This window comes from Ornithodoros turicata, chromosome 5, assembly GCF_037126465.1.
Source record: "Ornithodoros turicata isolate Travis chromosome 5, ASM3712646v1, whole genome shotgun sequence".
Classification (NCBI taxonomy): domain Eukaryota; kingdom Metazoa; phylum Arthropoda; class Arachnida; order Ixodida; family Argasidae; genus Ornithodoros; species Ornithodoros turicata.
This window is the reverse complement of record NC_088205.1, coordinates 64,525,153-64,552,049: the sequence shown is the minus strand read 5'-3', so window position 1 is coordinate 64,552,049 and position 26,897 is coordinate 64,525,153. Positions and strand designations below refer to the sequence as shown.

The 26,897-nt window shown below is 44.6% G+C and overlaps 2 protein-coding genes and 1 non-coding gene across 8 annotated transcripts; 2 read left to right on the top strand and 1 right to left on the bottom strand.

Annotated features, from left to right (window-relative positions):
* The first annotated feature begins 2 nt into the window (after window positions 1-2).
* Window positions 3-3,477, top strand: LOC135394575 (uncharacterized). Of its 3 annotated transcripts, none has more exons than XR_010422944.1 (6): window positions 3-339; window positions 754-891; window positions 991-1,077; window positions 1,152-1,252; window positions 2,288-2,434; window positions 3,241-3,477. XR_010422944.1 is itself a non-coding variant. In XM_064625384.1 (5 exons), the coding sequence occupies exons 1-4, from the start codon at window positions 214-216 to the stop codon at window positions 1,221-1,223; spliced, it is 423 nt and encodes a 140-aa protein (XP_064481454.1). In that variant the 5' UTR covers window positions 3-213; the 3' UTR covers window positions 1,224-1,260; window positions 3,241-3,477. The 3 variants fall into 3 exon arrangements, 1 of the variants encoding a protein (XP_064481454.1); XR_010422943.1 differs by having other exon boundaries at window positions 1,152-1,260; window positions 2,239-2,434; XM_064625384.1 differs by lacking the exon at window positions 2,288-2,434 and having other exon boundaries at window positions 1,152-1,260.
* LOC135394572 (MBT domain-containing protein 1-like) lies at window positions 2,633-26,864 on the bottom strand. Of its 4 annotated transcripts, none has more exons than XM_064625378.1 (18): window positions 26,625-26,864; window positions 25,943-26,099; window positions 25,630-25,742; window positions 25,511-25,568; window positions 25,358-25,437; window positions 25,168-25,297; window positions 22,302-22,436; window positions 22,058-22,146; window positions 21,770-22,001; window positions 20,057-20,136; window positions 19,720-19,969; window positions 16,873-16,952; window positions 14,826-15,060; window positions 13,894-13,950; window positions 10,796-10,924; window positions 9,724-9,805; window positions 9,484-9,640; window positions 2,633-3,295 (listed from the first exon to the last, which is right to left on the bottom strand). In XM_064625378.1, the coding sequence occupies exons 2-18, from the start codon at window positions 26,097-26,099 to the stop codon at window positions 3,152-3,154; spliced, it is 2,208 nt and encodes a 735-aa protein (XP_064481448.1). In that variant the 5' UTR covers window positions 26,625-26,864; the 3' UTR covers window positions 2,633-3,151. The 4 variants fall into 4 exon arrangements, with proteins under 4 accessions (XP_064481448.1, XP_064481447.1, XP_064481449.1 ...); XM_064625377.1 differs by lacking the exon at window positions 26,625-26,864 and adding an exon at window positions 26,401-26,522; XM_064625379.1 differs by lacking the exons at window positions 10,796-10,924; window positions 26,625-26,864 and adding an exon at window positions 26,401-26,523.
* Window positions 18,109-18,181, top strand: Trnaa-ggc (transfer RNA alanine (anticodon GGC)). The gene has a single exon. It is a non-coding gene; the product is annotated as a tRNA-Ala (tRNA).
* Window positions 26,865-26,897: the final 33 nt, after the last annotated feature.

The window sequence follows — 26,897 nt, the reverse complement described above, 5'->3', positions numbered from 1 at the left end:
CTATCGACATCATTTTTTCCTTCCCGTACTTTTTAGTTTGCGAAAGTTTTCACATCGTGGTTTTGACAGATTTTTGATTGCTTAAAAAATATTAACCGCACTGAATGCCCCCAGAAAGACTTGCGCGAACACCCGAAAGCCGTTCTCACTTATTTATTTGAATATGTGGATGAACGTTGAAAACAACCAATTTCACACGATATTGCATGAGCAATGGAGAAAGCTGTAAAAAACGTATTGTATTTCTTCAACGATGTACTTCGAAGTGTTGGTCGAGAGGGCAAATGGACCAGTGAAGCACTGGAGAAAGCTGTGAACTGGGCTTACTACTGCGAGAAGGTGAGGTGCTGATAGCCAGCGCATTACCAATATTATGCTCTTCCTATCACTTCACAAACTCGTCTGACAGCTCCTGACCTATGTACGCGAGGTTCGCTCTTGTAATGTGCAGCATGCCTTGTGGCAGGCATTTATAAATGCGTATATGGAGAACAAAACGTACCGAAACTGATTTTAGTGCACTGTGCTTTCGTTAACGTGTGCCCCTTTCGGCTAGCATAGGCTGCAGTGACCTCTGTTTTTAGCAGCGTGTTATCAATAAGAATATGTGTAGTCAGAAATTTTGTTTGGTCCTAAGCATTTGGTTACACATACTCTGCACCACACGTTTGAGTACAAAAAGGCAATCTGCTTGCGGCATACAACGACCGTGAAGAAAGAACGGTTACTGATACATAGCACTATTCTCACCAGGTCTATATCGAAGCCGTCGATAAGGGTTTGGCAGACCAGCTAAGTGATGCCCTGAACGGATCGGCCGGATGTACCGACTCGGAGAAGTTCATCCCTAGCCTGGAGAGTTTAAGAAATGCACCACAGCTCCTTTTTATGGTGCGGTACTTTGCGTGTTTTTCTATTCTGCATGTGTGACAGTGCCACAGAGCAGAGCATGCCACAGATGGCAAATAATGCACTGATGCTTTATATCAGGAATTGCTGAGGCAGTCTTCGTTGAAACCAGCCATTTCAAATTTTCTTCTCACATCGAGGCTTATGAGTGAGCCCTGGGCAAGAGACGTATGTGAATTTTACACCTCATGGTTTTTTTGTTACCGCAACAAAAAAGTACGTTGATAACTGCTTTCTTCTAGGTCATCTTTGACACATTCACTACGAGCTCTGTCGCGAAGAGCTTGACCAATGCTGAAAATGATGCAAGATGAGATTGCTTAGTAGAAATAAACTTCAAACTGTAAGAGAGTAAGTAATACATCAGAAAACATGCAGTTTCCTTTTACTTTTTTTTTACAGTGGCGAATAGCATATGTGCACCAAGGGACAAAGGGTACGGCTGCCGTCAGACTTAACTGTAGTGCGCGAGCGCATGGGTCTGGGTGACTGCGTCGTAAGGAGCACGCAGCGCAGCCAGTGGCTAGTGTCCGACAACCGCCCAAGCGAACATGTCGAGCTGCTGTCGTGAGGCAGTAGCATGTTTCAACCCAGTCTCGAGCTCAGCATGTCTCGGATGTAGTGTCAAATCAAGCAGTTAAAACGTTAAAACTCTGTGACAGTGACATCTGTGCAGGCCAGCGCGTTTGGGTGTTACGGTTACGTCTGATGGTGGCTATACTAACTCTTGTGTACGAATTTATTTTCTCTAGCATCTGTCAGGATGTCCAGACAAAAGTAGCGAAGAAGTGATACCCACTGTACCACAGTGGCTCATCATATAGTTATCACCCAACTCTTATCATTATTATGCATGTAAAGCTCCCTAGCTTCAGTTGCCCACACTACCAACCTTCCCGAACCACACTTTTCGGGTCTCTCAATCAGCTGGACTCTCGCCCCCCTTTCTTGCTTGTCAAAATTGCTTGGTCCATTGCAAAGTCCAGCCCACCAACGCCTTGCCCTCAAAGCTCTTCTGACATTTTTCAACACCGGAGGACTTCGGTCCTCACTGCGAGGTCACTCATTGTTCCATTTCCCACATCACCACCAGCAGTGGGGGTAGGATATCGCCCCTGGCGACGAAACACACTAACAAAATGTACTGCAAAATAATGTCAAAGGATTAGTGTTGTTATAGTAGAGTTTGTACCTTCATCCCTCCTCATACTCAAGGAAATCTTACCTACAAGATTAGTATTTGTCTAGTCCAAATTTGTATTGAATAAAAGCTACTCCTGTGAAGATGCAAATGGCTGTAAATATGATACTCTTCTTTTTTTCTTTTAGATCCTCTATTATTAGGTACCGTAATTTCACGCGTATAAACGCACCGCAGATAAGACGCAGAACCAGTTTTTAGCAACGTTTTCGGGCACATAAGCCACGGGCAATACGACGCCACTGTGCGACAAAGGAGACCGTAGAGAAGGCCATAAACCCTGTGGTCCATACTCCGGGGTCAGCATGATGTATAACACAGAAGGTCAGTTCTAGTGTTCTATCAAGATTGGATTGTGACCTTGTTGCATGTTTTTCATGGATCGAGGGGTCAGTGGTCTTTGAATTGAGAATGATTGGAGCTGCATGGCAACAATGGTTAAGCTTTGTTCTGCCAACTGCTGTGTGACTCAGCATGATGCTGCTCCTGCCTTGTGCAGTTTGGGAAAATCATTCACTCGTATAAATTCCACTCTTTATTAGAAATCTTCCATCAGTCAGTCATACAAATCAAAACATACAATGTATTTGCTTGTATCAACTCCTTAACTCATGGACTGAAGTAAGACTAAATGCAGTTTCTGACATAAGAAAAAGTTACAGGAACAAACACATTGAATAACTGTAGTACTGTACACTCCAAATCAGCTCAACAAAGCTGCAAAATCAACCCTATTAGACTTTCAACATGAACTGGTGCAGCAGCATCTTTAAAATAATAATAATAATGATAATACTCTGCATATGTACACAAACAGTGACCAAAACGAGAAAGTTATACTCCAAACGCATATATAAATTTCTTTGAACCTGCTGGCTGTGCACGCCCAACATAAAATTATGTGTCACTGACCCCTGTCAGTTGAGCAAGAAGTATAGAGTCAATTGTGTCTCATATTGCAAACGTGCAAAGCTGTTGGTGATGAGTTGATGAGCTGATGAAAAAAAATAAAAATACTGGATGTGTTGATAATGCAGATCATCATTTGAGGACGCTTTTCCCCCTGAATTCCTTTCGCAGCTGCTGTATCATGTCGTAGATCTTTAGCGATGGTCCCACTTTCATTCCAGTCATTGCCATGATGGATTCCTTGGTTTGAGCCAGGAACTGTGCTCCATCTAAATTCTGCAAATGTACGTTTGACACAGTGAAAACTGTGGTTTGCACACAAACTACAGTATAATGGACACATTGATTTGCAGGATGTGGACCTGTATCAAAAGCTTTTCCACCGCACTTATCCAGTGCATTGCATAAATGTGAAGCAAAGTAAGCTGCTTGTTTGTTGAATAAAGAGAAGTGAGAGACGTTTATTACATTTGACATACTCTTGTGCACACTAGGGGGATTTCTTATCCTGTCTTTGCTCCTTTTAATATTCCCATAGCACATATTTTTTTGCTGTCCATGCCAGTATCTAGGATGAGTGACTTGCAAATGAGCAAGTTCATTTTTTTTTAAACAGAAAAAAGAGTTAGTCAGGTCATTGCTTGTACCATGTGATATCACCCACAATATACTTAGGGTCAAACTGTTCCGGGTTAAACCCAATTTCTCCCAGAGTTCTAACCACGTATCACGTGGTGTCACATATTATTTGCACGCGTGTATGATGTAAAGAATATTTCAGTGCAACAGTATGCTATGCGAAGCACATTTGACGTAACAACATGGAACAGTGTGTGCAGGTAACTTGAATGAGATTCGTTCGATTGCATCGAGGTACACGAAGAAAAAGAATGTGGCTTGCAAATGATGTCACAGTCAATGATTAAGACACCAGTGCTGAACACATGAAGCTATATATGCACTAGTATATTTTTATTCCTTTTTCTCGAAACTAACGAAACAGACTATTTCAGCTAGGCCAGTAAAGTGATGCTGCAAAATGCAGTGGCTTAAAGCAGCACGGTAGGCACCTCAAAATTAGATTTCTTTTTCTTTTTTTTACTGCGTGATATGAACAAACGATCTTCAGGAACTGTCATGCAAAATATTTCTTCATGAAGCATGCACATTTTTTGAGAAAATTAGTGCAGCAGCGGCAATCTCTCCCAGCTCCTTCTGGTGTCAAATCTGTGGAGCACTTTTGCTGGCACGGAAGGAAGCAAAGCCACGGGGCAGCTGCTCTCCTTTACATGACAGACACGCAGCACTGAATACAATCGCAAAGAGAATGAACAAAAAGTACTGTGCACGCTTCACGACGTGATGCCACAGATTGGCAGCCGAGGGAAACAGCTTTTCTGACCCGCGACATTGAAAGCTTTTGTGCAAATGGGTGTACCAAGGCTTGTAATCGTGATCTCTGGTCCTCCTGACAATTTCTTTTTTCTTTTTTTCAAGTATTTCCATGTTCCTTAACTCTTTCCTTACCGTGCCCATACAGCATCGATCACCGGTGATCGACAGTTTTTTGAGCCGCACTACGGCACCTCCTCAGCACGTATGGGCAAGTGGTGACAGTTGGTGGACACTGCAGACACTGCAGATTCAGTTTCGCTTTTAGCTTCTCCTCATGGTAGCAATTTATGAAACTGGCTCCGCGCCAGCGAGGCAGTGTGGAGATTTTTTCTTGGATACGTCGTCGTCTTCCTGCGGCGCACCTCTTTCGCAAGTGTGCAATACTCGCATTTGAAGCGTATTTGGGGGTGAATTAGTTTATTAGAACACAAGTAACGAGTCTGAACATGTTGGACTTTTGTCCTGAATGTAAGGACATGTAAAACTTTCACTGTTACTGTTCTTCCTGCCTCAAAACCAACTGGGAGGAATGGAAAAGCAGTGAAATAGCAAAATGTAGTGTGACAACAGGAAACCTAGGCATGAAACAGATGCTTTCTGCAGAAATTATGATGCTAATTTCTGTTTTACTCCTTCAAGGAACTCAATCACTCAATGGCATTGACAGCATAAGTGTCAACCTTATTGTTCACAACTCACAAACTTCTTGACCTAGAATGGTCAAAAAATTTGCAGATGTTACTTTAGACAAAATTTGCCAGATTTTGTATATTTTGGACTTCCTAGGTTCATACTTTTCTTCAAGGTACAGGCGTATCTTTACAAGCCTTCTGTTGTTTGCACAATTTTTTTTGTGTTCCAAAATTAATTTGGGAAATACATGGATAGCTTCTTTTCTAAATCCTATATCATTCAATAGGGTGCTCAATTACGTATAGTTTCCTTTATGGCAACCTAGTCTAATGCGATACTGACAGCCACAAAAGCTATCAAACCACCCAAAAATGGTCATTTTTGTCGTGGTAAAGAAAAAGTTAAACCCCTACTGTTGAAGGTGGCAGAGTCTACCTCAGCAGGTGTAACTGACAGCTGTTTGAGGAAAATGTGGCAGTGGCTCGGAGTGTGATGGCGTTGATCACGTTGTAAAAACATTAGCCACTGTGCCACGCTACACCGCTCAAAGCAGACATCACCAACCTAATATAGGGTGATTTCACGCCGAATCAGGCAGGGTGGTCCGGTCGACCTCTCCAATTTTTTTTCTTTCAAACATATATTAAAGCATTGTCCCTAGGAGGCATATTGGTGCTGAAAGTAGTTTGAATTTGAATTTATTTAAACTTTACAAAACTGTTGAAAATAATTGGTGGTATTTTTTCATGAATTATCATTCAGATGTGGGCATTTCGACCATTGTGCTTCCTACAAAGTTTCACGCCACGTATCTTCTTAACTATTTGACATATTCAACTGAAGTCAGCTGATGGTCGAAGTTAAATTTGCGAACGATGTTGAGTTACAAACGTAAGTTCGACCATCTCTGAAGCAATTTTTTTTTTATGTGGTGTTTTGTGTCGTCATGAAGAACATTTGTGAGTATAATGAACGATGTCACGAGTGGGCATATATGGGATGCGTGCTGTCAAATTTACTAGAGGTGTGCGAATAGCAAAATCCCCATGTCGAATCGATTTCAAATATTTCATGTTCAATGCGAATCGAAGTCGAATAATTTGGCACCATTTCGAGTCGAATTCGAATATGTACGGAACATTCGAAACGAATACCTTTCGAATATCTCACCTTTATAGTTTGGAAATACTAAATCAAATAATTGGCTCACTCATAAGAATGGGTGGCCTGACAAGATCATGGCTGTCATCATATCTATGCAGACTTCCGCATCGCATGCCAAGACGTTGATTTCTGCAATCAGCCCTGAGTTTGTTTCGTGTGGCACATGTACATGTGGACGATTATGCACTTTTCTCAGATGCAATCGATAGCTTTGGAATCTGAGGTGATCAGTTTTAATACAAGACTGGAAGCAAAGAAAACTTGATGAAGTTCACATTTCAAAGTAAGGTGGCACACATATGAAAGGGCTACAAATTATCATGCAAAAAAGCAAGATGTTCCACATGTCGTGGTGTGAGACGGGCCCTGCGTGTGCATGCAACATTGCCGGACAAAGAAAAAACACGTTCACTTGGCACTGATGTTGCCGGTATAGGTAGGTACCTCCGTGCAAGTCTTGCCAAGTGGGGAAATTTGTGTTGCCCCGTGGTGTACCACCACTGACATCGGTCAGCATCACGACTCACTGGTTTGTCACTAGTGTAGTTCTCTAGTTCTTTTTGTGGCTGGGAGGCAGAACACTCTTGATCCTTGACAAGCAGGTCAAAACTGTCCCAAAGTGTTGTGCTAGCTGACTGACACTGATGTTCTTGATGAGGAGTCAGTTCGACCGAGGAAGGCCATTCATCTGGTCCTAATTTCTCTAGCTCCTTGGATACGACATCCCTTAGCCGTACTTCTTTTGCCGGCACACTCTTGTAGATGAGAGTCTTATACCTGGGATCAATAAACATTGCTAGACTGGCGGCCACATCAAGCTGGTAGTCAGAAAACCTCGTTTTTAGACTCTTGACCAGGTTTTGGGCAAACTCTGAGTCTTCTTTCTCTGAGGCACACCTCAAGTGTTCAAAAATACAATACAGGATTGGTATCTGGGATGACAAAGTTGGGTATTTGTCCCCTCCTGCAGTTGTCGTTGCATCTGCCAGGGGCTTAAGGGTGCCAACATATTCTTTCATTTGCCTCCAGTCGGAGGCCGTTAATCCATCCACAGGCATATCATGAGATGCAAAGTCCACACATATCGCCTCTTTTAACTCAAGCAGACGATCTAGCATCAGAAATTCGCTGTTCCATCTAGTCTCTACGTCTTGCTTGACGTGGAGTGGAGCCTTTCCAGACTTTCGCCGATATTCGTCCAGTCGTCCCTGAGCTTGAGTGCTGTGCTTATAGTGTCCCACTACTGCCCTCGCCTTCTTACAGAGTTCTTGAATGCCGCGTGTGCAGTCCTTTGCATCACTTATGACTAACTGCAGTGTATGCGCCATACACGACCTTTCACACCAACCTAGTTCTCTGATGGCTGCCTTCATGTTACGGGCGTTATCGGTGACGATATACACAGGGCACGCATGAGTGTCTATACTCCACTCCGCCACCAGTTCCTCTAGGGCTGACGCGATCTTAGCGGCGGTGTGCCTTCCCGAGAAATACGATGTATTTAGGTGATAGTGCTTCAAGCAATACGCTGAGTCCAAAAAGTGGCAAGTCAGGCTTATGTAGGCTTCGTTAGCACATGAAGTCCACATGTCCGATGTGAATGATATACTTTCCATACCGTTTTCAAAGGCTGCGCGAAGTTCTTCTTGCACCTTCCTTCTCGTGTCGTCATATAACTGAGGTATGATCGTCCGTGAAAGAGACGTTCTTGATGGTGGTGTGTAGCCCGGGACAGCCTCTGTCATCAGCTCCCGAAAACCACGATCGTTTACAATAGAGAACGGCTGAAGATCGACGGCAATCATTCTTGCCACCTTCGCGTCAAGAGCCTCCTTCCTTCGTGAGGATATGGTGTCCTGCCTTTTCATCGTGTCTGTTATCTTGCGTTGCGTACCGTCTTTCAGCTGCTGACACTCATTTTGATATTCCTTGAAGACCAACACGTGTCGTCTCAAGTGATTAGCAAGAGCCGTCGTCGTCCCCGTTGGCGTCTGAAGGGACGCGCCACAGGTCTTGCACTTCCCGCCTGTCGCAGATTCTTCGAAGTACTTCCACACTGCACTGCGCTTCTTTTTCTTCGTCGGGCATTCGTCAGGCGTTTCCATTGTGCCGGAGAACGGCGTAGCGGCGTGAAGACTGCGGCACCAGTTGCACTTCCAAAGTTTCGGTTTACAGCTCGACTCGCGCACGTGAGTAGCATGCGTCAACAGGAAGAAGAGGAGGAGAAGGAAGGACGGTGACGATGGCGATATGGTTGCACTAGGTTTGCGCTAAACACGCTTAACGAAGTGCAGGGGACTTCTAGGACTCATACCTGCGCGCATGGAGTACCAATTTTGCGGAATCCGGCCTCTTTTACGCGCATTTTTGGTTTTCTGTACACAATTCTATCTGCGGCCTCTCACGAACGGGCAGTCACGGCAATTTCCGGTAATATTCGAAAAATATTCGAAAAAATCGAATAGTTGTAACCATTTGCGAATACCATTCGAATAGCGCGAACTATTCGAATCGTATTCGAAACTTCGAATATTCGCACACCCCTAAAATTTACGCATTTTCCGTAGACACCCCTCACAAAAAGACTGTTGGGTGCGTTGTCCCAAATCACAGTACGATGTACTTGCTATGAGAAGAAAGGGAATTTCAAGACGCAATGATGTAGATTACTTTCGGGTACGTATCACAACTGGGAGATGAGTTGTGAGGTTCCAAAAACGTACCATATTTTACAAATGTGGCAACTGCGATTTTTTATCCCTTCAAAGGCAAACCTTAGAACCTTGAGACCTTAGGATGCAATGCTACCCACCCCAGACAATACGTGAAAAAAAATTCAGCTGAATATGTCATAGAGTTATGAAGTTACATGGTGTGAAACTTCGTAGGAAGCACAATGGTCAAAATGCCCACATCTGAATGATATTCCATGAAAAAATAACCACCAATTATTTTCAACTACTTTCAGCGCCAATATGCCTCCTAGGGACAAGGCTTTAATATATGTTTGAAAGAAAGAAATTGGAGAGGTCGATCGGACCACCCTGCCTGATTCGGCGTGAAATCACGGCGTGTTTTCCTCTCAAAACGTGCTTACGCTTTGCAGTTTGTTATTCACTAATGTTGTTAATAACAAGCTGGTAGGTGTAAGCTCTCTTGTCACTCCTATACTTTACTCCACCTTTGCTATGGTGTACAATCAACAATTACTATGCGCACAAACATTCATTTTGAAACTGCCTACATCAAAATGAGTCTTATCCGATAATTACCTGCTCGCCAAATGCTTGACAATAGGTCCCGCAGTCGTTTATGCGCAGAAACTGTACCACGTCCAGCGTAGACCAGTGCTGTGGGTGCAGGGCAACGTGCGCTGCACTCAGCGCGAGACCACTTGGAGTCCGCATCTCAACCTCGTTTGTGACTAACCTGCAGAAAGACATTAATATATCCCATTGTCCCGCACATCACAATCATGTGCATCACAAAGTCAGGCAGTACGGAAAACCTACATGGGCTTCTGGTCTATGATGTCATTTAGCTTCATTTCCGTCTGATTAGTTACCATGGCGCTGACGTCGGAAGAAGAGGACACTGTTGGAAAGACAAGTTCGGGGACGTGTAAACCAAAGTGCGTAGCTAACGTGCATTGAAATGGAAAAAATATGATACGGGGCTTTGCCAACACCACCTAGACAGCGAAAGCCTCCTCACTGGGTCGACGTGACGTAACAACTAAGAGGCAGCCAATCAGGATCGTTTTTTCAATGGCCGTAGCCAATCACGAACGTGCTTTCAGCAGTCGTAGCCATGGAAATGAACCGCCGTCGTCTGCGAGTAGTGATTGAACGTCCCCGCTTATTAAATGGGAAAAGCTTCGGAATAAAGCGCAAGACGGTCCCATGTCTTACTTTTTCTCTGCAGAAAGTCCGCACATTAAAAGTTAGGTGCGATCATCTGAGAGTTCTTGAATTCGCAGAATGGCGAATCGCAGCAGTAGCAGACGAATTCTGACTATATATGCCCACATAGCAAAGGAGGGAGAGGAGGCAATAAGCAGGCCTTCTCCTACCTAGGTGGAGCTGGCTTTGCGCTGCGAGGTAACTATGATCACAAGCGACACAGCGGGTGGTTCAAACTCCAGTCTTGAAAATGCTTGAGCAATTGGCAACACAGAAAAACAAACGCAACACTATGGCTCAAAAATGTTTTTCAGTGTTGCCCCTTGCCCAGGCTTTCCCCAAGACGGAATTTGTCCACCAGCTTGTCTGCATCTACACCATACTATCCCTAGTGGGTGGTTAATTCTTCCCACCTGAGGCCTCTCTACTGAATCCGAGCCGTGACAGTTTTTGAATGGAGCACGGAACACGATCTATTTACAAAGGCAATGACACTTGCTGCATAGATATTACACTGAATGCTTTTCCTCAAAGAAAGCTCATGAGAGAACTATCTTAGTATTGCCGGAGCAGGGAATCGGATCGCGATTAGAACTGTCATGTACAAGCACAAAACGACTTTCTCAACTCTTTGTTTTACACCACCATTCCGAGCTCAATCCACAAACGTGAGATGACTCACCCAGATCATCGTCATCTTCGTTTCTGACTTCTACATCGTCCATGAAAGTATCGTCGATGGGAGATGATGATAGCTTATTTCTGAATCCCTTACGCTGACCCCCAGCAGTGACATACTTCATCTTTTTCTCTGACAACAACACAGTCCCAAATCAGTTGGACCCATGTTGAGACAAACCCATGACCAAGTGCATTGCACAGCAACAAATCTGCTTGGCATTACCTCGCCAAAAGTTAAATTTACAACCGCATGGCAAGGCACGAAATTCATGATCGAGAGAAAGCCCATGCTAGGGAACATTGTTTTGCATTGACTGAGGCGAAAACTTGGCATACTCATGCAGTTGCGAATGGGGACATCAATGGTCTGGCTGTTAAAAAAAATGCAAACACATGCAGATTATTGTAAAGATGAAGGAAAGCAGCATACAGCAAGGCATATACAGGGTGTCTCACGTAACGTGTCAAAAAATTATATTTAAAAACCTACACGTCGGAAAATTATGGGGTCAACAGTATTCGCCTTCAGAGAGTTTTTGCCATTGTGTGATAACACTTTTATGAATTTTTCGCCATGGGAAATTTAATTTTCTGAATTAAAGTTCAGAAATTGCCTACTCAACACCTAAAATTTTTTCGGCAGGTTCGGGAGCACGGGTCGGGTTTAGCCCACCACGGAAAAATTCATTCCGTGTTACAAAGGTAAGGAGCGGAAAAAAATTGGAAAAATATCCGATTTCGGGCCGCTCGCCTTTCGCATCCCGTCAAGAGCACTCCGGGAAGCGACGCATAAAAAACAGTCACCCCGCCCCTTCGCTATCGGCGCTTCGTATCATGCAGGTTGGCGAGCCGTATCACTAAAGAATACGATAAAAAAAAAAAAAAAGCGAAGAGTAGAACAACAAAAGAAGATAAACGCAATCACAAAGTGAACCTGTCGCTGAAAATATGAGGGTGTTGAGAGGGGAAGTAAAGGGACGGGGCGACTGTTCTTTATGTGTCGCTTCCCGAAGCACTCTGACGGGATGTGAAAGGCGAGCGGCAATTTGAGCGGCCCGAAATTGAATATTTTCCCAATTTTTTTCCGTTCCTCACTTTTGTACCACGAAATGAAGTTTTCCATGGTGGGCTAAACCCGACCCATGCTTCCCGAATCTGTCAAAAAAATGTTAGGTGTTGACTAGGCAATTTCCGGACTTTAATTCGGAAAATTAAATTTTCCATGGCAAAAAATTCATAAAAGTGTTCTCACACAATGGCAAAAACACTCCGAAGACGAATATGGTTGACCCCATAATTTTCGACGTGTAGATTTTTAAATATAATTTTTTGACACGTTACGTGAGACACCCTGTATTGTCCTACTATCTTCAGGCGACGCTGAGGAATGGTATGAGGAGTGTATACGACTTTGAGATGTTAATGTAATGTTAACATAAATACACTTTTCCCAGGGAAGAGACCATCAGAGTCTATGTGACTCTCTGTGGCCTCATTGTACAAATTAACTATCAAGCGAGGGGGAAAAAAAATCTGCAACTGCAGATATTATGAACTGGTGTTATAACCTTTAAAAATTACAAGCTTCATGAAAATGGTGCCTGAAGAAAAAATGCTGGAATGATGGATCTTAGCTTCGGATCTTTCCTTGATAACAATGCATTTAATGAATAGCTGGTATCGACTCAAGACTGTACTATATAAAACAGGATGTGGACTTCCAAATGAGATGTTGGAAAGTGTATCATGTGGATCAATATGTTGTATTCTGATAACTTTAGAGTAATATCACAAAATACATTCATATTTTGGTAAAGTCATTACGGATTACCCATAGGACAACACTAGAGTGAAATCCTGACAATGCTATCTTGGCTGAAACTTTTTTTTTTTCCTTTTGCCACGTTCATACACCCTTGGAACCATAAAATTACACCCGTAGAAGATAAAATTCTGATAGATTTGAAGGTACTATATCAGAACAATAGGAGGAGAGATTGGTACAGATCTTCTATAATCCCCCTACCCATCGGTCATTTTGCAGACTCTCTTTCTGGCACTGTTGACACATGTTGATGCTGTTACTGACGCTGCTCAGGCGGTGAACATCAATATTGTGGTATTCTAGGCTGCCAACATCATACAGCATCGTTTGCACCTAGCTCATCTACTGCAATAGCATTTAGAGACTATTACTAACTTTCGACTACTTTTATTGCCCGAATTTAGAAATAAACTGTAGGAACGTGTTTGGAACAAAGCAGTCTGGCGTACACACAAGCGAGCACGGCTGTGCATGTGCCATGATGGCGTAATTACCGATAGAGCAATCCCAAATGTCGGGCCCTGTTCTGCAGTGCTTCCAGTTTTGGGGAGAGAGCACAGTCAGGAAATCCAAATAAAATCGCTAAAACAGTGCTAGAAACAATGCGTCCATCCTGTGTCGTCCTTACTGTTTTTAGACACTGTTTTAGCGATTTTATATGTGGCCAACAGGCCAAAACTGGTACTTTATTCAGGAAATCCAAGCATGCACGAGCCGAGGTGTGCAGAAAACTTGAGCTGTTCTTTTTGGGGAACTGCGTGGATCACTGAAAGCGGAAAGCACACTTGATGTATGGAGCATTTGACGGTACCAATGGATTTTGTCCAGGAGATCGTCAAGTCTCGATTTTTGGTGTCCGAGAATTCGGTTGGTGACTGTGCATAATGCACTAGCATGGGCCCTTAGCACATAGGTAACAAAAGAGATAAGCAAATAAACACTGATAAGCACTGCTAGCACTAAGTGGAGAGTACATAAGCATTGACAGTGACTTCATAACAGGCACAGTTTGAGCAGCAGAGTAAGTTATAAATAGGGCATGACTGTTTCGGGTAGTACCAGAAAACTCCCAATATTTACCCCAAAGCATTTGCACTTGTTGGTACTATTTACGAATCTCTTTTGCGCCACGTACCTCCCATGTATAATACGGTTTCCTTCGTGTTCTAATGAAAATTCCTCTGTCAGGATTGCACTGTATCATCAAAGACCACACAAATTTTTTTGGAAGGTGTTGCCTCTAAAGAGCAGATCCTTCCTGTTGAAAAACTTACTTCTTCGAGGGCCTTTGTATGCCTGATACTTTTTTTTCTTCTTGAGGTACCCTGTGTCTGCAAAACACAGACACACATTAAAACATAGAGTAATGCTATAGCAAATAGCAGTTATCATAAATACACTAGTAAAAAAAAAAATTAAAAAAGGCAAAAAGTGCCATACTGTACCAATGTACACACCTGCAAATTTCTATTTGTAAACTAGCAAAGATGACGCCATGCGCGAAGGGAGTTCACACGCAGAGACAGAGTCACTGCATAAGCAGGGTTCTTTACAAGGAAAATTGATGAAGGGTATAAACTGCAGGGTTACACAAGGTGGGGCATGGTATTTCTCCTGCTCCGTTGAAAATACCGCAGGAACAGCAGATGCCAAAACATTTGTCAACTATGTATGGAGTGCTCAAAAATCATGTAAATTCAAAATTATGAAAAATTCCTCTTTCCTATCCATTGCCAATGCCCGTACACACTCAAGACGTAGCAGCCAGTATAGACCACTGGAATTGTAAGAGAGTAGCATTTTTTAATTGTCACGACTTTTCCGCAAGGAACTCGACCATGTGGCAATTTTTATGTAAAAGTTGGCACATAACGCATTTTCCAATGTATAGTTTAGCTCCCATACACTCGTTTCATTCATTTTATTTTCATTAGAAACCCTGCACTTTATCTTGTACATTGAAGCACATTAGCTGGCAGAGCGCATGAAACCTAGCTTTCACGAAGCTGCTGGTTGTAAATTTTTGAAGCTAAGCTGTAGTGTATGCACACATACATTGTTCAGAACACAAAACTTTTAGGTTATGTGTGTCGAAGCAAACATGTACTGCGTCCCCCTTACCGATGAACGAAACATACGCTTAAGTCTCTCTCAAACTTGGACACGGAAGTTCTCAATTTCGAGAAGAAAATGTAAGTAGCAGTACCTGGTTGCCTGGGAGGTTCAAGGGGGTAACGCACCATCTGACACCACCCTACAGGAAATAGGTCGGGGCTCTCACAATCACACCACTGGTCGTAGGACTCGTCCCAGCCGTCAAAATGTACTCGCAGCAGCCGTCCTACAACTTTAGTAACCTTCCCCACACAGATTAGACGGGGCTCCATCAGGTCCACGGCTTCTGCATGCATTCCTTCTTGGAAACCGTGATTTGGAATGTCCTACAGAGGAACATTTTACACATCTTAACTTTGATCCAGCTTTTAAGTGTCACACTCCCTGAGGGAACAGCAGCCTCGTATACGTATTTCAAAAAGAGGAGAACACAAAAACAGCAGACGACACGGACAAGCTCAACTGACACCAGTGGAGTAACATCATCATACCCGTTGGGGTAATATAGACATTATTCATTCACACCAGGGATCCGAACCAAGACTGAACCCGAACCGAAAACCGCTAAAAACCAGTATTTTTCGCTTTACCGGAACTCAACCGAACCAAAAAAATTTTTTTTTCTCGTGTTGGACCGAACCAGAACTGAACCAAATAAAGTTAGGCGGTTATCGGTTCACGAAACGGTTCAGACGTAATGTGTGCTGTGAGAGATCGGAGCTAAAATGTACACAGCGGATTGAGCCGCATTGTCAAAGAAATTCGAAACCGAAACTGAACAAAACAGAACTGCAACCCAAGTGTGCGAGGTATTTGCTCCTCGCAGCTATTGCGTTCATTCAGTTGTGCTACTTTCGAGGTAGTCCTTTTGGCAGTTGTAGGCTTCCTTGTACGCAATTTTTGTCGTCCAACAATCCCAAGTTTGCATTTTGGGCTGTGAAAATAACGGTCAGTCCCTGAGCAGGATGTAACAGGGTGTATACAATGAGTGAACATAGAGAGAGTACAGTATGCTACCGTAACGTTGCACCTCGAATGCAGGTCTGTAACACACAGTGTTGCTGTGAACCACTGCTGTGTTGGCAACAACAACAAGAAAACAACAACAAAAATGTTGTTTGATAATCGTAAGGATGTGCTTGCTTTTAACCCATGCAATCTGCTCAAAATTCACTTTTCTGAACTGGTTTAAACTGGTTCGAACCGATATTTTGCGCTGCTGCGGAGCTGAACCTGAACAGAATAAATAAACAAATAAATAAATAACGGTTCCGATCCCTGATTCACACACTCAATGTTGAACGCTCGCATCACTCAGGCATGTGACAACACTCGTATTCTCCTCTTTTTCCGCCAGCGCAATCGCCTTCCACTTAAAACGCACTTCGTAGTCAAACTGCTTCTGTGGCATGACTAAAAGCCCGCAATATCCGAAGGCGCAGAACAAGGTGGCATGGCAACCGGTCTGCTACAGAATGCTGCATTGCCCTTCTTGTGCTTCTGTGAGCACCATGCCGTGAACCAGTGTAACTAAGTGCTGCTGCACAACATCAAGTGTACAGCAGGCCAGGGGCGGATCCAGGGGGGGGGGGGGGGGGGGGCATGCCCCCCCCCCCCCCGAGGCATACCTCTACCCCCATTCCGCGCATTACATGGCGACCCCCCCCCCGCTTTCTCTCTTTTTTTTAGTGCCCCCCCCCCGAGGATCTTCCCTGGATCCGCCCCTGCAGCAGGCTCAACTCTGGCACGATGCATACATTTTTTTTGCGTGACACAATCGTAATGTGCATGTGAGCACACATTTTTGGTGAGAAAAAAGTTCGGATTAGAATCGCACAAATACGTTGTTATCGAAGTGTTGCGACCCCTTTAACAACGAGTGTCCCCATTTGGATGGTGTTGCCGCTCTACTAGTTGGCTTCAGCAAATGCAGTTCACCCGATGCAAGACAAGCGTGGCTTCACAATGTGGTCGGCACGATACAGTAGGGACCAGTCAGTAATTCAGTCATACCACGCGATAATCAATTATTGAATACAGTCATCTTTCGTTACGGGGGTACCCGAACCTGCAATGAAATCGTTTTACCTGGTATTTGGTGACACAATATTTACTATATCTGTCACCATCAGACCCACCTTCTTGAACAGGGACACTGGAGCTGCTAAAGACTTTGTCTGGCGAAGGTACTCATACCAGCGGAATTCTCCTTTGTGGCCTGGAACGGGACACACACAAGCTGTTATATCATCACGCAATATCAAGAGCTTAAAATTACACCCTAGCGTAATCATTTCTATGGCAGATTTGAGCAGCCAGTTACAAGCAAAACCTCAAGTTCTTGCAAAACCACTACAGTGATGTGATTGGCCCAAGCCATTTTGGAGCACCTTCTAGAGCAGGAAAAAATCAGTTTTGAGGCAACAAAGCAGTGCTTTGGAGCAGATATCCTACATCATCATGCGCAGTCACATACACTTTATTTCTAATATACTTCCGAAAGAGTGACGTAGATGTGATCACGGAATTCGAAGGTCAACTCCTTGTCCAATTTGTGCACCGTGCTTTCACATAGTGCTGGAATCACATAGGCTGAACACGCCCAATATTTATTTCAGGTTTTTCGTCCACAACAGCAACTAACTGATGCTCAATTACAAGCGTTCTCGAAACATTCCGCGTTAGTGACATCATGTGACACCTGCAACAAGTTACGGCAACACAGCATGGAAACACTGCAACATTTAAAAAAATGAAGGATAGCGGAATAGTGATCGGACCTGTCTTCCATCCTGTCATACTAATCCTTCCGGTGGGGGGAGATCTTATCTCTATCGCTTTACTGTTGCCTGGATGTTCAACGAACTGATAAGCAGATTCATCCTTCAAACAACGCACGTCAGGAAACGGCTTCCTAACAGCAGGATACTGGCTTAGTGTGTGCAAAACACAAGCCAAACTGTACGAATAGGAGACGGGGCTGCTGTCCCACTGACTAGACACGAGTTAAATGACCAGAAGGGGCTCAGCTGGAGACTTGCGAGAACTGATGTTCTGAGGCTGGAACAACATAGAAGGAACAAATACATACAAAGCCTCAATTTGCCTAAGGACGCTAACCTTTTCAGTGACTTTCATCTTTCATCGTTAATTTCTTAGGCAAATTGAGGCTTTGTATGTATTTGTTCCTTCTATGTTGTTCCAGCCTCAGAACATCAGTTCTCCCATGTTCAACAGTTGCCGCCTGCGTCGATCCCGTCGTATGAATGTGTGTGTGAGTGAGCAAAAATGTAAGAGTGAAAGGAGGATGAGTGAGAGAGAGTGGCTGGTTTGTCCCTTCAGATGACGCACCCTGGAAGTCGCTGAGAAGGCGTGTTAGCTTAGCTCAATTGGTAGAGCCCTGGACTGGCAATCCAGAGGATGTGGGTTCGACTCCTACAGCTGGCTAACCTTTTCAGTGACTTGCATCTTTCATCATTGGAGACTTGCCTTCGTTTTTAACGGCGCGAGCGGATGTTTGGCGCAGGCTTGGTGCAGATTCCCGATATTTTACGAAAATGTGGCAGTGTTGGCCCCCATGACGCAGTTTGGTGCAACAATCACATTACTGCTGCGGCTGCCCGGCAAACTGCCCTCACTGAGCTGTCTATAGGAATGCACACTAACTTGTTCGGCAGCAAATGCAGTTACATCACCATTTGTACGAAACCAGTACAATTAATTTGAGTAACTGAGCCTGATTTATCCCCAAATTTAGCACACTGGAAGTTTTTCCACCCGGATTCGCATGGATTTATAGCACGTTTATTTACCTGATTTTTACCCCCCGAATTTAGAAAAAAAATATTTCCCGAAAACTTCAGGCTCTATTCATATACAGTCGCCATCCGATTTTTCGGACTCGGCGGGGATTGCGCAAGTGTCCGAATAATCGAGCAGTCCGAAAAAACGAATTTCGCTTCAAAATAAATTTTACTAAGCCCTAGTAGGCTGGAAAAATTTGTCGATGCGATTCTAACACGCTTCCAGCTCTGCCTGATAACATCAGCTTCTATTTCCCGAAGCGACATTTCGTCACTGTAAGTACACTGACAGAGGCACTGCCGCCATCAAGTCCGCAAGTCGGCTTCACCTAACGCACGCATGCTTTAGGTGAAGCTCGCTTTACAGCGCTGTCGTGCGACTCACGTGCTGGGCCGTTGGCCAAAAACGAAGACGCAAAAGCGCTACGACAAACCTCTTCTACTCAGAGGAATGGAAAATCAACAATCATCACTGCCTATTTTTTTGCCTCAATATTTTAGTTGGTTGATTTCTTTTGATACGAATTTCAGATGATAACAATGTTTTCCGTCACCCCATGAGAGAAATTCGCGGGTTGGGCAAACAGAGTCCGAAATATCGAGCGACAGAGCTGCACGGCGTCCAAAATTTTGGACGTTCTTATACATCACCTCTATGGGACCCGCGGCCGTTCCGCGGACGAGTCGGAATAATCGAGCATGTCCGAAAAATCGGTCGGCGACTGTATACATCCTTGTTTTCTCTGCTTTATGTTTGTTTGCCTTTCTTAAAAACCAGGAGGTAAAAACCGGGTTTTTTTGGGGAGCCGTAAACTAGGGTAAAATCAGGCTACCTTGAGTATACGGTGGAAAAGCAAATTACTAGGTGAAAAATAAGTAAAGAGAGCACCTCGAATTTCAGACAAACACACGGTGCAGAGCAGCTACGTTGAATGCGCCCGGTACCAGCTTTACCGGGTTTAGCTCTAAAGCACAAGGCTCTACCTAGGGAAGCTAAGTTCTTTATGCTTGGCTCTGCGACCTTGTTGAACGGCTTCAACCATAAAACCTGGCCCGGCTTGGGAAACACACAAAACCAGGAAACGCAAGGATCCAGTCATACTGAGCCCACACTCCTCACAGAATTACTGGGTACAGTTCGTTTTCACCCCCCAAATTGCGTGCACTGCCCTGGAGACGAACCTCGCGGAGGAGTGAGATCAATATGGTTGAGTTCGCAGAATCCAACTGGAAAGATACACGGGGACGAGGCATGGTAGCAGAACCAATCTGAGCCGTTGGCAGCCATCATTCCGTCGATGCCGATCATGAGATAGTTATTGCGGAGGACTCTGGTAACGGTAGCTACGCAGATGGTGGACAGGTTGAGGGGGTCGATGGCCTCTAGCTTCATTCCCTCGCGGAATTTCAGCTCGCATGGTGGAGTCTGAACCTGCAGGTTGAAACTGAGCATCAGACTTTCCATTCCTACAAGACAGACACATCGCGAGAGTACATGTTGGATTTAAATTGGACTTACTGCAGGGAACATATCCCACGAAGCTTCGTCTCCACTGCACTTCCTGAGCAACGCTTTTTCGAGCGATGCCTTTGCATACTCTGTAAAACCGTGTGACACAATAAGCTTCCTATTCAGTAGCGTTAATTTAGAAGCCACATCAGTCAAATCACAAACAGAAGGTACCATACTAGCTTGCTAGGACCTCCATCTGTGTATTAGTGCTATTTGTATTTGCTGCAAAATCATTAAAGGAACTGTCACTTGTCATTTTAGTAGTAAACAGATTAAGCACACCTTATAGCTTAAATAGGCTTGCCTGTCTGGAAAAGTATTACAAACACAAAAATAATATGCAAGTGCAATATAGCCTCGAAGAAAGTGTTCAATGTGTGACAATGTTTAGCTTTGTGTTTATGGGTTAAGTCTGGTGAAACCCATTTTTACCCCAACTTGCATCATCGTCACTTCGGGGAGAAACCTCGAAACCCCTGAAACCGAACTCACTAAAGTGTAAATGCAGCCACCTATACAGGCATGGGTAAGGCCCTTCCTTTTCCACAATTCCGCAAAAATTCGCGGAATTGTGAGTCTGCCGTGGAATACAAGTTTTTGTGTGGAATTTCGCGGAACCGCGCGCTTAACTCTGCTTATGCACGAGATGAACGGACTTTGCTCGCGCCGGGTCGGCTTGCGTCACAGAGGAGATGTGCCATCCGGATAAGGCCACCAGGCGCCGTCTAGTCTGTGACCGTGACTGTGAAGTCTAGTGACCATGACATGGCCCCATCTGTGTCAAAACAGGTGAATCTGCCGGAACAACCCTTTAACATATTGGGATTCTGGAGTGGAATGCAAATGCTGACCCCTGCCGTGGTATCCATAGCTGTCAAGTACCTGTGTGTGCCAGTAAACTCTGTAGATGGTGAGAGGTCATTTAGCAAGTACAACATGATAGTCAGTGACAAACGTCACTCCCTCTCAGAAGAAATTACAATTACCTTGTTATGCTAAGCCACAACAGTTTTTTTGACTTGTAACCATGTTCCTCCACACTAGGAACTAATAAAGAGTATTTTCTGTTCGAACTAGGACGATTCACCTTTTACCGCAGAAAATTGCAGAATTCACAGGTACCTGACGTGGAATTCAGGATCTGCCGCAGCAGAAAAAGAAGGGCCTTAGGCATGGGTAATGCTCAACACTTCACACCCAGTACACCCAGTAGCCTCTTATGCTGATCTGAACTGTGTGAAGCACTTCTCTTTTTTTTTCACCCAAAAATCTCCTTTCACATGACATCTCCCAATTTTACTCTGTTTTGCAGCTCCTGACATCTGATCTTTACACCACAATTTTCAAAAAGCAAAAAGCCCGCTGCCAGGGAACCCAAATCATGGTATTTTGCTCTATCGCAAATTTTGTTATATTGTATTTTGTTGTAAAAGTTTGACTGTGTGTTTAATGGGCCTGTACTTCTGTTAGGTGGCAGGCACAGCGCTCATCAGCCACTGTAGAGTCTTGTCATGAAGGGAGCCAACACATGATATAAGAATATTGAACATGAGGACAAGAAAAAGGCTAAGAAAGCAGTGGCTGTTACGACATTTCCTGGTAGCCAATAGAACATGTGAATAACACGTGCGGAGTAAAGACTTTGACAAAAATGTGTAGGCATACAGATGTGTTGCTGCACCTTACTGTTATCAAAGCCATACTGGTATGGCCAATTACCTGTAGTCGCCCGAAGATCGTGTCCGATCACTTGCGCCCAGCCTATCGGATGAATAAGAGGAGATCGTTCATGACACCAGAATCCGTCGTCTTCGATGCCTTCGTAAACAATGTGAATGCGCCCTCCGATGCTCTCCGTGACTCTTGCAACACGAACTGAAGAGATGCGTCGTTTATCCACCACTTCAAGCTTTAATCCTACGGGGAACTTGCCACGTATGCTCTCTTGCACCTGCGAAGAAGAGCTCGTCAAGAGGACTGATACGTTGGCCAGAATAGCCGTTCTACCTTAGAGTGGAAGTTTGCAGGTAACGTACGAGCTCCAGTGAGGCGCTTCACAAGGAACTGCTTCCAATCGCCATGCTTGTGCTCAATTGCTGAAAGTGCATAGATAAATTGCAACAGGACTAGTCTGTCACGAAGACCCACTGACCCATCAAGAGGCAGAAATCAAAATTTGGTTAGAATTTTACCACCAGTGTGAAAAACAAAAAGAGCGTGCGACTTATGTGGACGGCGCATATTTCCTTACTTTTGGGAGGTATAAGGGGCTTTCCCTGAGATGCGCACCAACCAACGGGGTAGACGGCGTCGACGCAAAGGTTGACCCAGAAATCGTGACTGTCGTCCATCCCAAAGCCCTCGTAGCGCAGCTTAGCAGAATAGCCTAAAGAGATAAAAAGAGAACAAGATCCTCCCAACCTCCAGAATGAATGGAAACAACATGCAAAGTCTGCTTTGCAAATGCCACATAATGAAGCAGTTGGTACAGTAAACCCCTCCATTAGAGATTAGCATAATGTCTGCACAACAAAAGCACACATCAGTGCAAAGTTGAGTTCAGTCGTATTAAAAATAGTCTGCATCGAGTAGATACTTCCTAAACCTTGTTTACGTTCCTTCACGTAATTCCCATCCTCACAGATGTATTTCCCAGAGGGAATGCCATTAACTAGTGTCATCAAAGCAGCACTCTGGGCAACCCAAATGCTGTCACATGTTTCCTTGTGAAGCACGACAGGGTGTCTACTAAACTGTAGCCTTCAAATTCCTCGACTTTTCCAGGTTTTCACTGACTATTTCAAGTGAATTCCCTGACCAAAACAAAAGGGAACCTGGTGCCTCCTGCTACGTTTTGATGGGAATCCCTCATAAAACAGATCATTTACTGAGAAATTAGCAAGACTGCCCTACTTTTCTTTCTCTGAGCGTGTCGTATTGACGAACTGCTACTCGTGGCAATGTTGTTGTGGCGTGGGCGTTTCAGCACCTCATCAGCACTTGCGATTCACTGCGCATCATGACGGCACTTGTATGTGATTTTCCCCCGATTTCAGCTGCGATTTTGGCAAATTCCCTGACAATTCCGACTTTTCCGGTTACATCTAAATTCCCTGACGATTCCCTGTTTTCCAGGTTGGTAGACACCCTGCGTGAGTCACATAGCAAGATATTTAAGCTAGATTTGCAGCCAATTGTTTACAACTGAATTTTCTAACCAGTGCTTTTGCTGCCACCGTAAGTAACTCTTGGTTTCAATTCTGTCAAGCATGATAGCCACCATTCCCAGGAGAACTTTACTTATTACATTTTACCTTATCTCAAAACAATCCTCATTCATCGGGTCCACAACCTTGCGATGTCCGCCAAGGTGCAATAACTCATGCTTTATGTTGCTGTGAAACCGAACCGTGTCGTTCAATGAACATTTCGTCCATTGTTCCTAGCGTCCCTCAAGGACTATGACTTTCTCCTGGATGACATTTGGCACTTACATGTAACATTCAGTTGAGCGTAACATTAATCTCAAAATCACTCGACAGCTCCAGATTCGTATTTTGAGCATGTGCTGAATATTCAGCCCTTGTTTTTGTTACGCAAGGTGGTCTTGCCACATGATGGTGACCAGAGCATGAATCGGATTCTTCTAGTGTTACCAGGTAATAGTGTGTAGCTCTGTTGTAACCAAAATAGCTGAAACCACGACCTACTGTAGTCAGTGACAACTTAAAGGGGTTGTGAATCCAAATCCAAATATTACACAAAATCATGTTTGAAATGTAGATTTATGGGTGCCAAACATCTCCGTCGAAACCCTTTCATGCTGCGCTCCCGCGCCACGGAGTTGTGGCGCTTTGAATATGAGGAGATTTTTTCCTCCTCCCCGAGCCGATCTCGGTATGACGTAGTGCCGAGCGCGCCACGGAAGTGCGGAGTTCCCGTCCCCATGACGACGCCTGTAAACAGGGACGCGGCGAGCACTGGGACGCAACGCGGCGAAGTGAAATGAGCGGAAGGGCTATGACGTAGAGCCGTAGAGCAACTGGTCAAGGCATCACTTCCCGCCGACTTCATGGAGCTGCCCGGCACCATTTGGCGCCACGGTCGGCGGGGGCCTCAAAAATTTGAGATTTTTAAAACTCTGTAGCATAAAAAATAGTAGGAGGTGGGACTTTGCGTAGGGAGTGCGTGGAGTAAGGCGTACAGACCCTGCCAGAGACAAAGTTCTATCCGTGTGGTTTCTCAACCCCTTTAGGTCCTACAATTGGGACCGCCCACTCATCCGTGGAAGGCTCCTGCAATTGGCTACCAGCCTTTGCACGACGCCCCGCTTCGCGATGTAGTGCCGGCCTCCCGTCGCTCTCTCCCCCCCCCCCCCACTTGGCCGCGTCGCACTACATTCACGCGCGCGCGCGCGCGGAGTGATTCTTGTGTGGGGGGCGGGGCCAAGTGTACGACTTATGTTGTCATTTTACTATAGATTATAATGACCATCTCATAGGCACCCCTTCCCAGTGCCGCACTTGGAAGCTAACTGTGGCGCTACTCATCAGCCCAGTTATTGTTTACTCAACTTCTACGATACTCTATACTTCAGCTTACCTTGGTATTTTTGTACAAGCAGTGCATGTCCCACGTAAGATGTTTCACTCTAAAGTTGGTCATCATCATCACTCTACATGTTTTCATAGGAGCTGTTGCTGTCGTCTGCTACGGTAGACGCGTGTCTGCTTCTGCGCGCTCAAGATTCAAATTTCTATTGTCCAATCATGATGTAGATCTCGCGGGCCGATGAGTAGAGCCCCTAGCGGATCGTGCGGACGGGATCCTCATAGGGGTTGCCGATTATGACATGGTCTCTATAATCTACTAGGTCGTGGCTGAAACAAGTGTTTCTTGCCCCACGGGGGATATATGCTCTCGGAGAGTACTAGAAGCCCTGACTTGGTCCTGTTTCAAGACAGGTATACTTCGGGACAATAAAGAGCCTCTCCCGACAACCTTCCACCATCAAGGTGAAACATGAATCTATGGCACCTCCTACTATTGCTGCATAGGACAGTGTTCAGCTGAACCCTGCAGCAGATCTTTAACCATGCATAAAGGCCTTGAGTTACCTGCTATCTTAATGACAGTTGCTATCCAGTAGAAGTTTGTGAAGACATGCTTGAAGGTCTCACAGTCTTTATTCTCCACCTCCACTTTCATACCCACGGTGACATTGTCCCAGCAGTCCGCAAACGCCACCTATAGTTGCAGAGAATTTTCCGCCTGGTTTGTACGAACTGTTTCTGGCCCTCTACTTACATGTCTGAAACAAGAAACTGGTGCTGCAACAAAATCCGCTCGTTGAAGATATGGCTTCCAGTCAAAAGAAGCGGTGAGATCTGAGTGGATATAATGGAAACATTATGTCCCTACATGATTTTTTTCTTTGCATTGCGTAGTGTGATATCTTACCATATTTGGACTTTGAGGATTGGTTTGAATGCTTCACTTTTGCCTGAGGGAGCGGATTCTGAACAGGAAGAGAAGAAGTCCAAGAATGGTTTGCACGAAGCACACAATGTCAAGGTTACCTTTCCAGCTCCGAGACGCAAAACTCCTCTGGAACATGCGAGGCTGCAGTACCTCTTCGTTTTTGAGTAAAAAGCATGTTTCACCCCCACGGTACCGCAGCGTTCACACACAGCTGCATCAGATGTTAATGTAAGTTACAGTGCTGCTCCATGAAGTACAGCATGCAGCTGAGACTGAGAGATGAGTATTTGTAGCTGCATAATATTAGTTCTTCACTTGAGAGGCAGGTATGTACCCAAACCTCTACTTATATATTTCAGAAAAATACGTGACAATCATTAGAGGAAACACACACGTTATCTCTATGCTCACCCATTCCATCTTTGCGTATTGCTAGCGAATTCAGGGCGCTACCGTTGTGTGCCGGGGTCGCTTCGCCGTCGCTTTCTGACGACGACGTCGTGCCATCACTAGACGTCGTTGTTTCGTCGTCGTCGTCATCATCGACGGAGTTTCTACTAGTCATCATCTGCCAACAAAGATAATTAGGAAGTTTCAATCAGACGCATTTATAACGGTGTCCCGGTATTCTGTCCTCCTCTACCGTGGACATTCGAAACAGTCCGGAACCAGATTGACCCTCCAAACACACGACTGCACGAAAGTTCAGGGCACCTTTGCACCGATACGCTTCGAGCACACAAAGCCAATAAAAAAAAAAAAAGGAAAAGATGAAACGAGCAGCTGACAGAATGGCCCACATCAGCAGTCAAACTCCAGCACCATTTATGGATAAACGAAAACAGCACGAGATGTTGCCAAAAACCTACCATCCAGGTTGAAGAGATGCAATTATCGACATCCGATGACTACATTCCTCCACACAGATAAAACTGGCCCAGACGCTATGCAAGTATGTCTACCTTTGGCGTTCGTATTCGTGGGGATCAAAATGTTTACACCGTGCAACAAAGCCACATGCACGATCATCAATAACCTGGTGGTGATAGGTGCCTACAAATGATGTATTGAAATGATTTCCGTATATACTCACTGTTTATGCGGTTAAAAAGCGCATCGTCGACGCTGAAAACACACGATTAGCAATTTACAGTGGAAACGAAAACTTCAAGTGGGAGAGGTAAGCGCAATAATGCGAACTCTCGAACCGGCTACGTTTGCGTGCTTTGCTTTGCATTGCAGACGCCACAGGGCAAAATGAAGGATGCAAATCGTCTTGGCTCTTTGATTGCTGTTAAAATATTAGATCAAAACGCAGACATGCAACATATAATTTTATGGTTTCCTCAGACGTGCGTTATGCGCT

Bases quoted from the DNA above. Each gene is read 5' to 3' on its own strand.
- LOC135394575 (XM_064625384.1), top strand. From the start codon at position 214: ATGGAGAAAGCTGTAAAAAACGTATTGTATTTCTTCAACGATGTACTT. The intron at 892-990 runs GTGCGGTACTTT...GCTTTATATCAG, and splicing joins CACCACAGCTCCTTTTTATG to GAATTGCTGAGGCAGTCTTC. The intron at 1,078-1,151 runs GTATGTGAATTT...GCTTTCTTCTAG, and splicing joins GTGAGCCCTGGGCAAGAGAC to GTCATCTTTGACACATTCAC.
- LOC135394572 (XM_064625377.1), bottom strand. The intron at 10,925-13,893 runs GTAAGTTTTTCA...TGTTGTTGTCAG, and splicing joins ATACAAAGGCCCTCGAAGAA to AGAAAAAGATGAAGTATGTC. The intron at 9,641-9,723 runs GTAGGTTTTCCG...GTCTTTCTGCAG, and splicing joins ATCATAGACCAGAAGCCCAT to GTTAGTCACAAACGAGGTTG.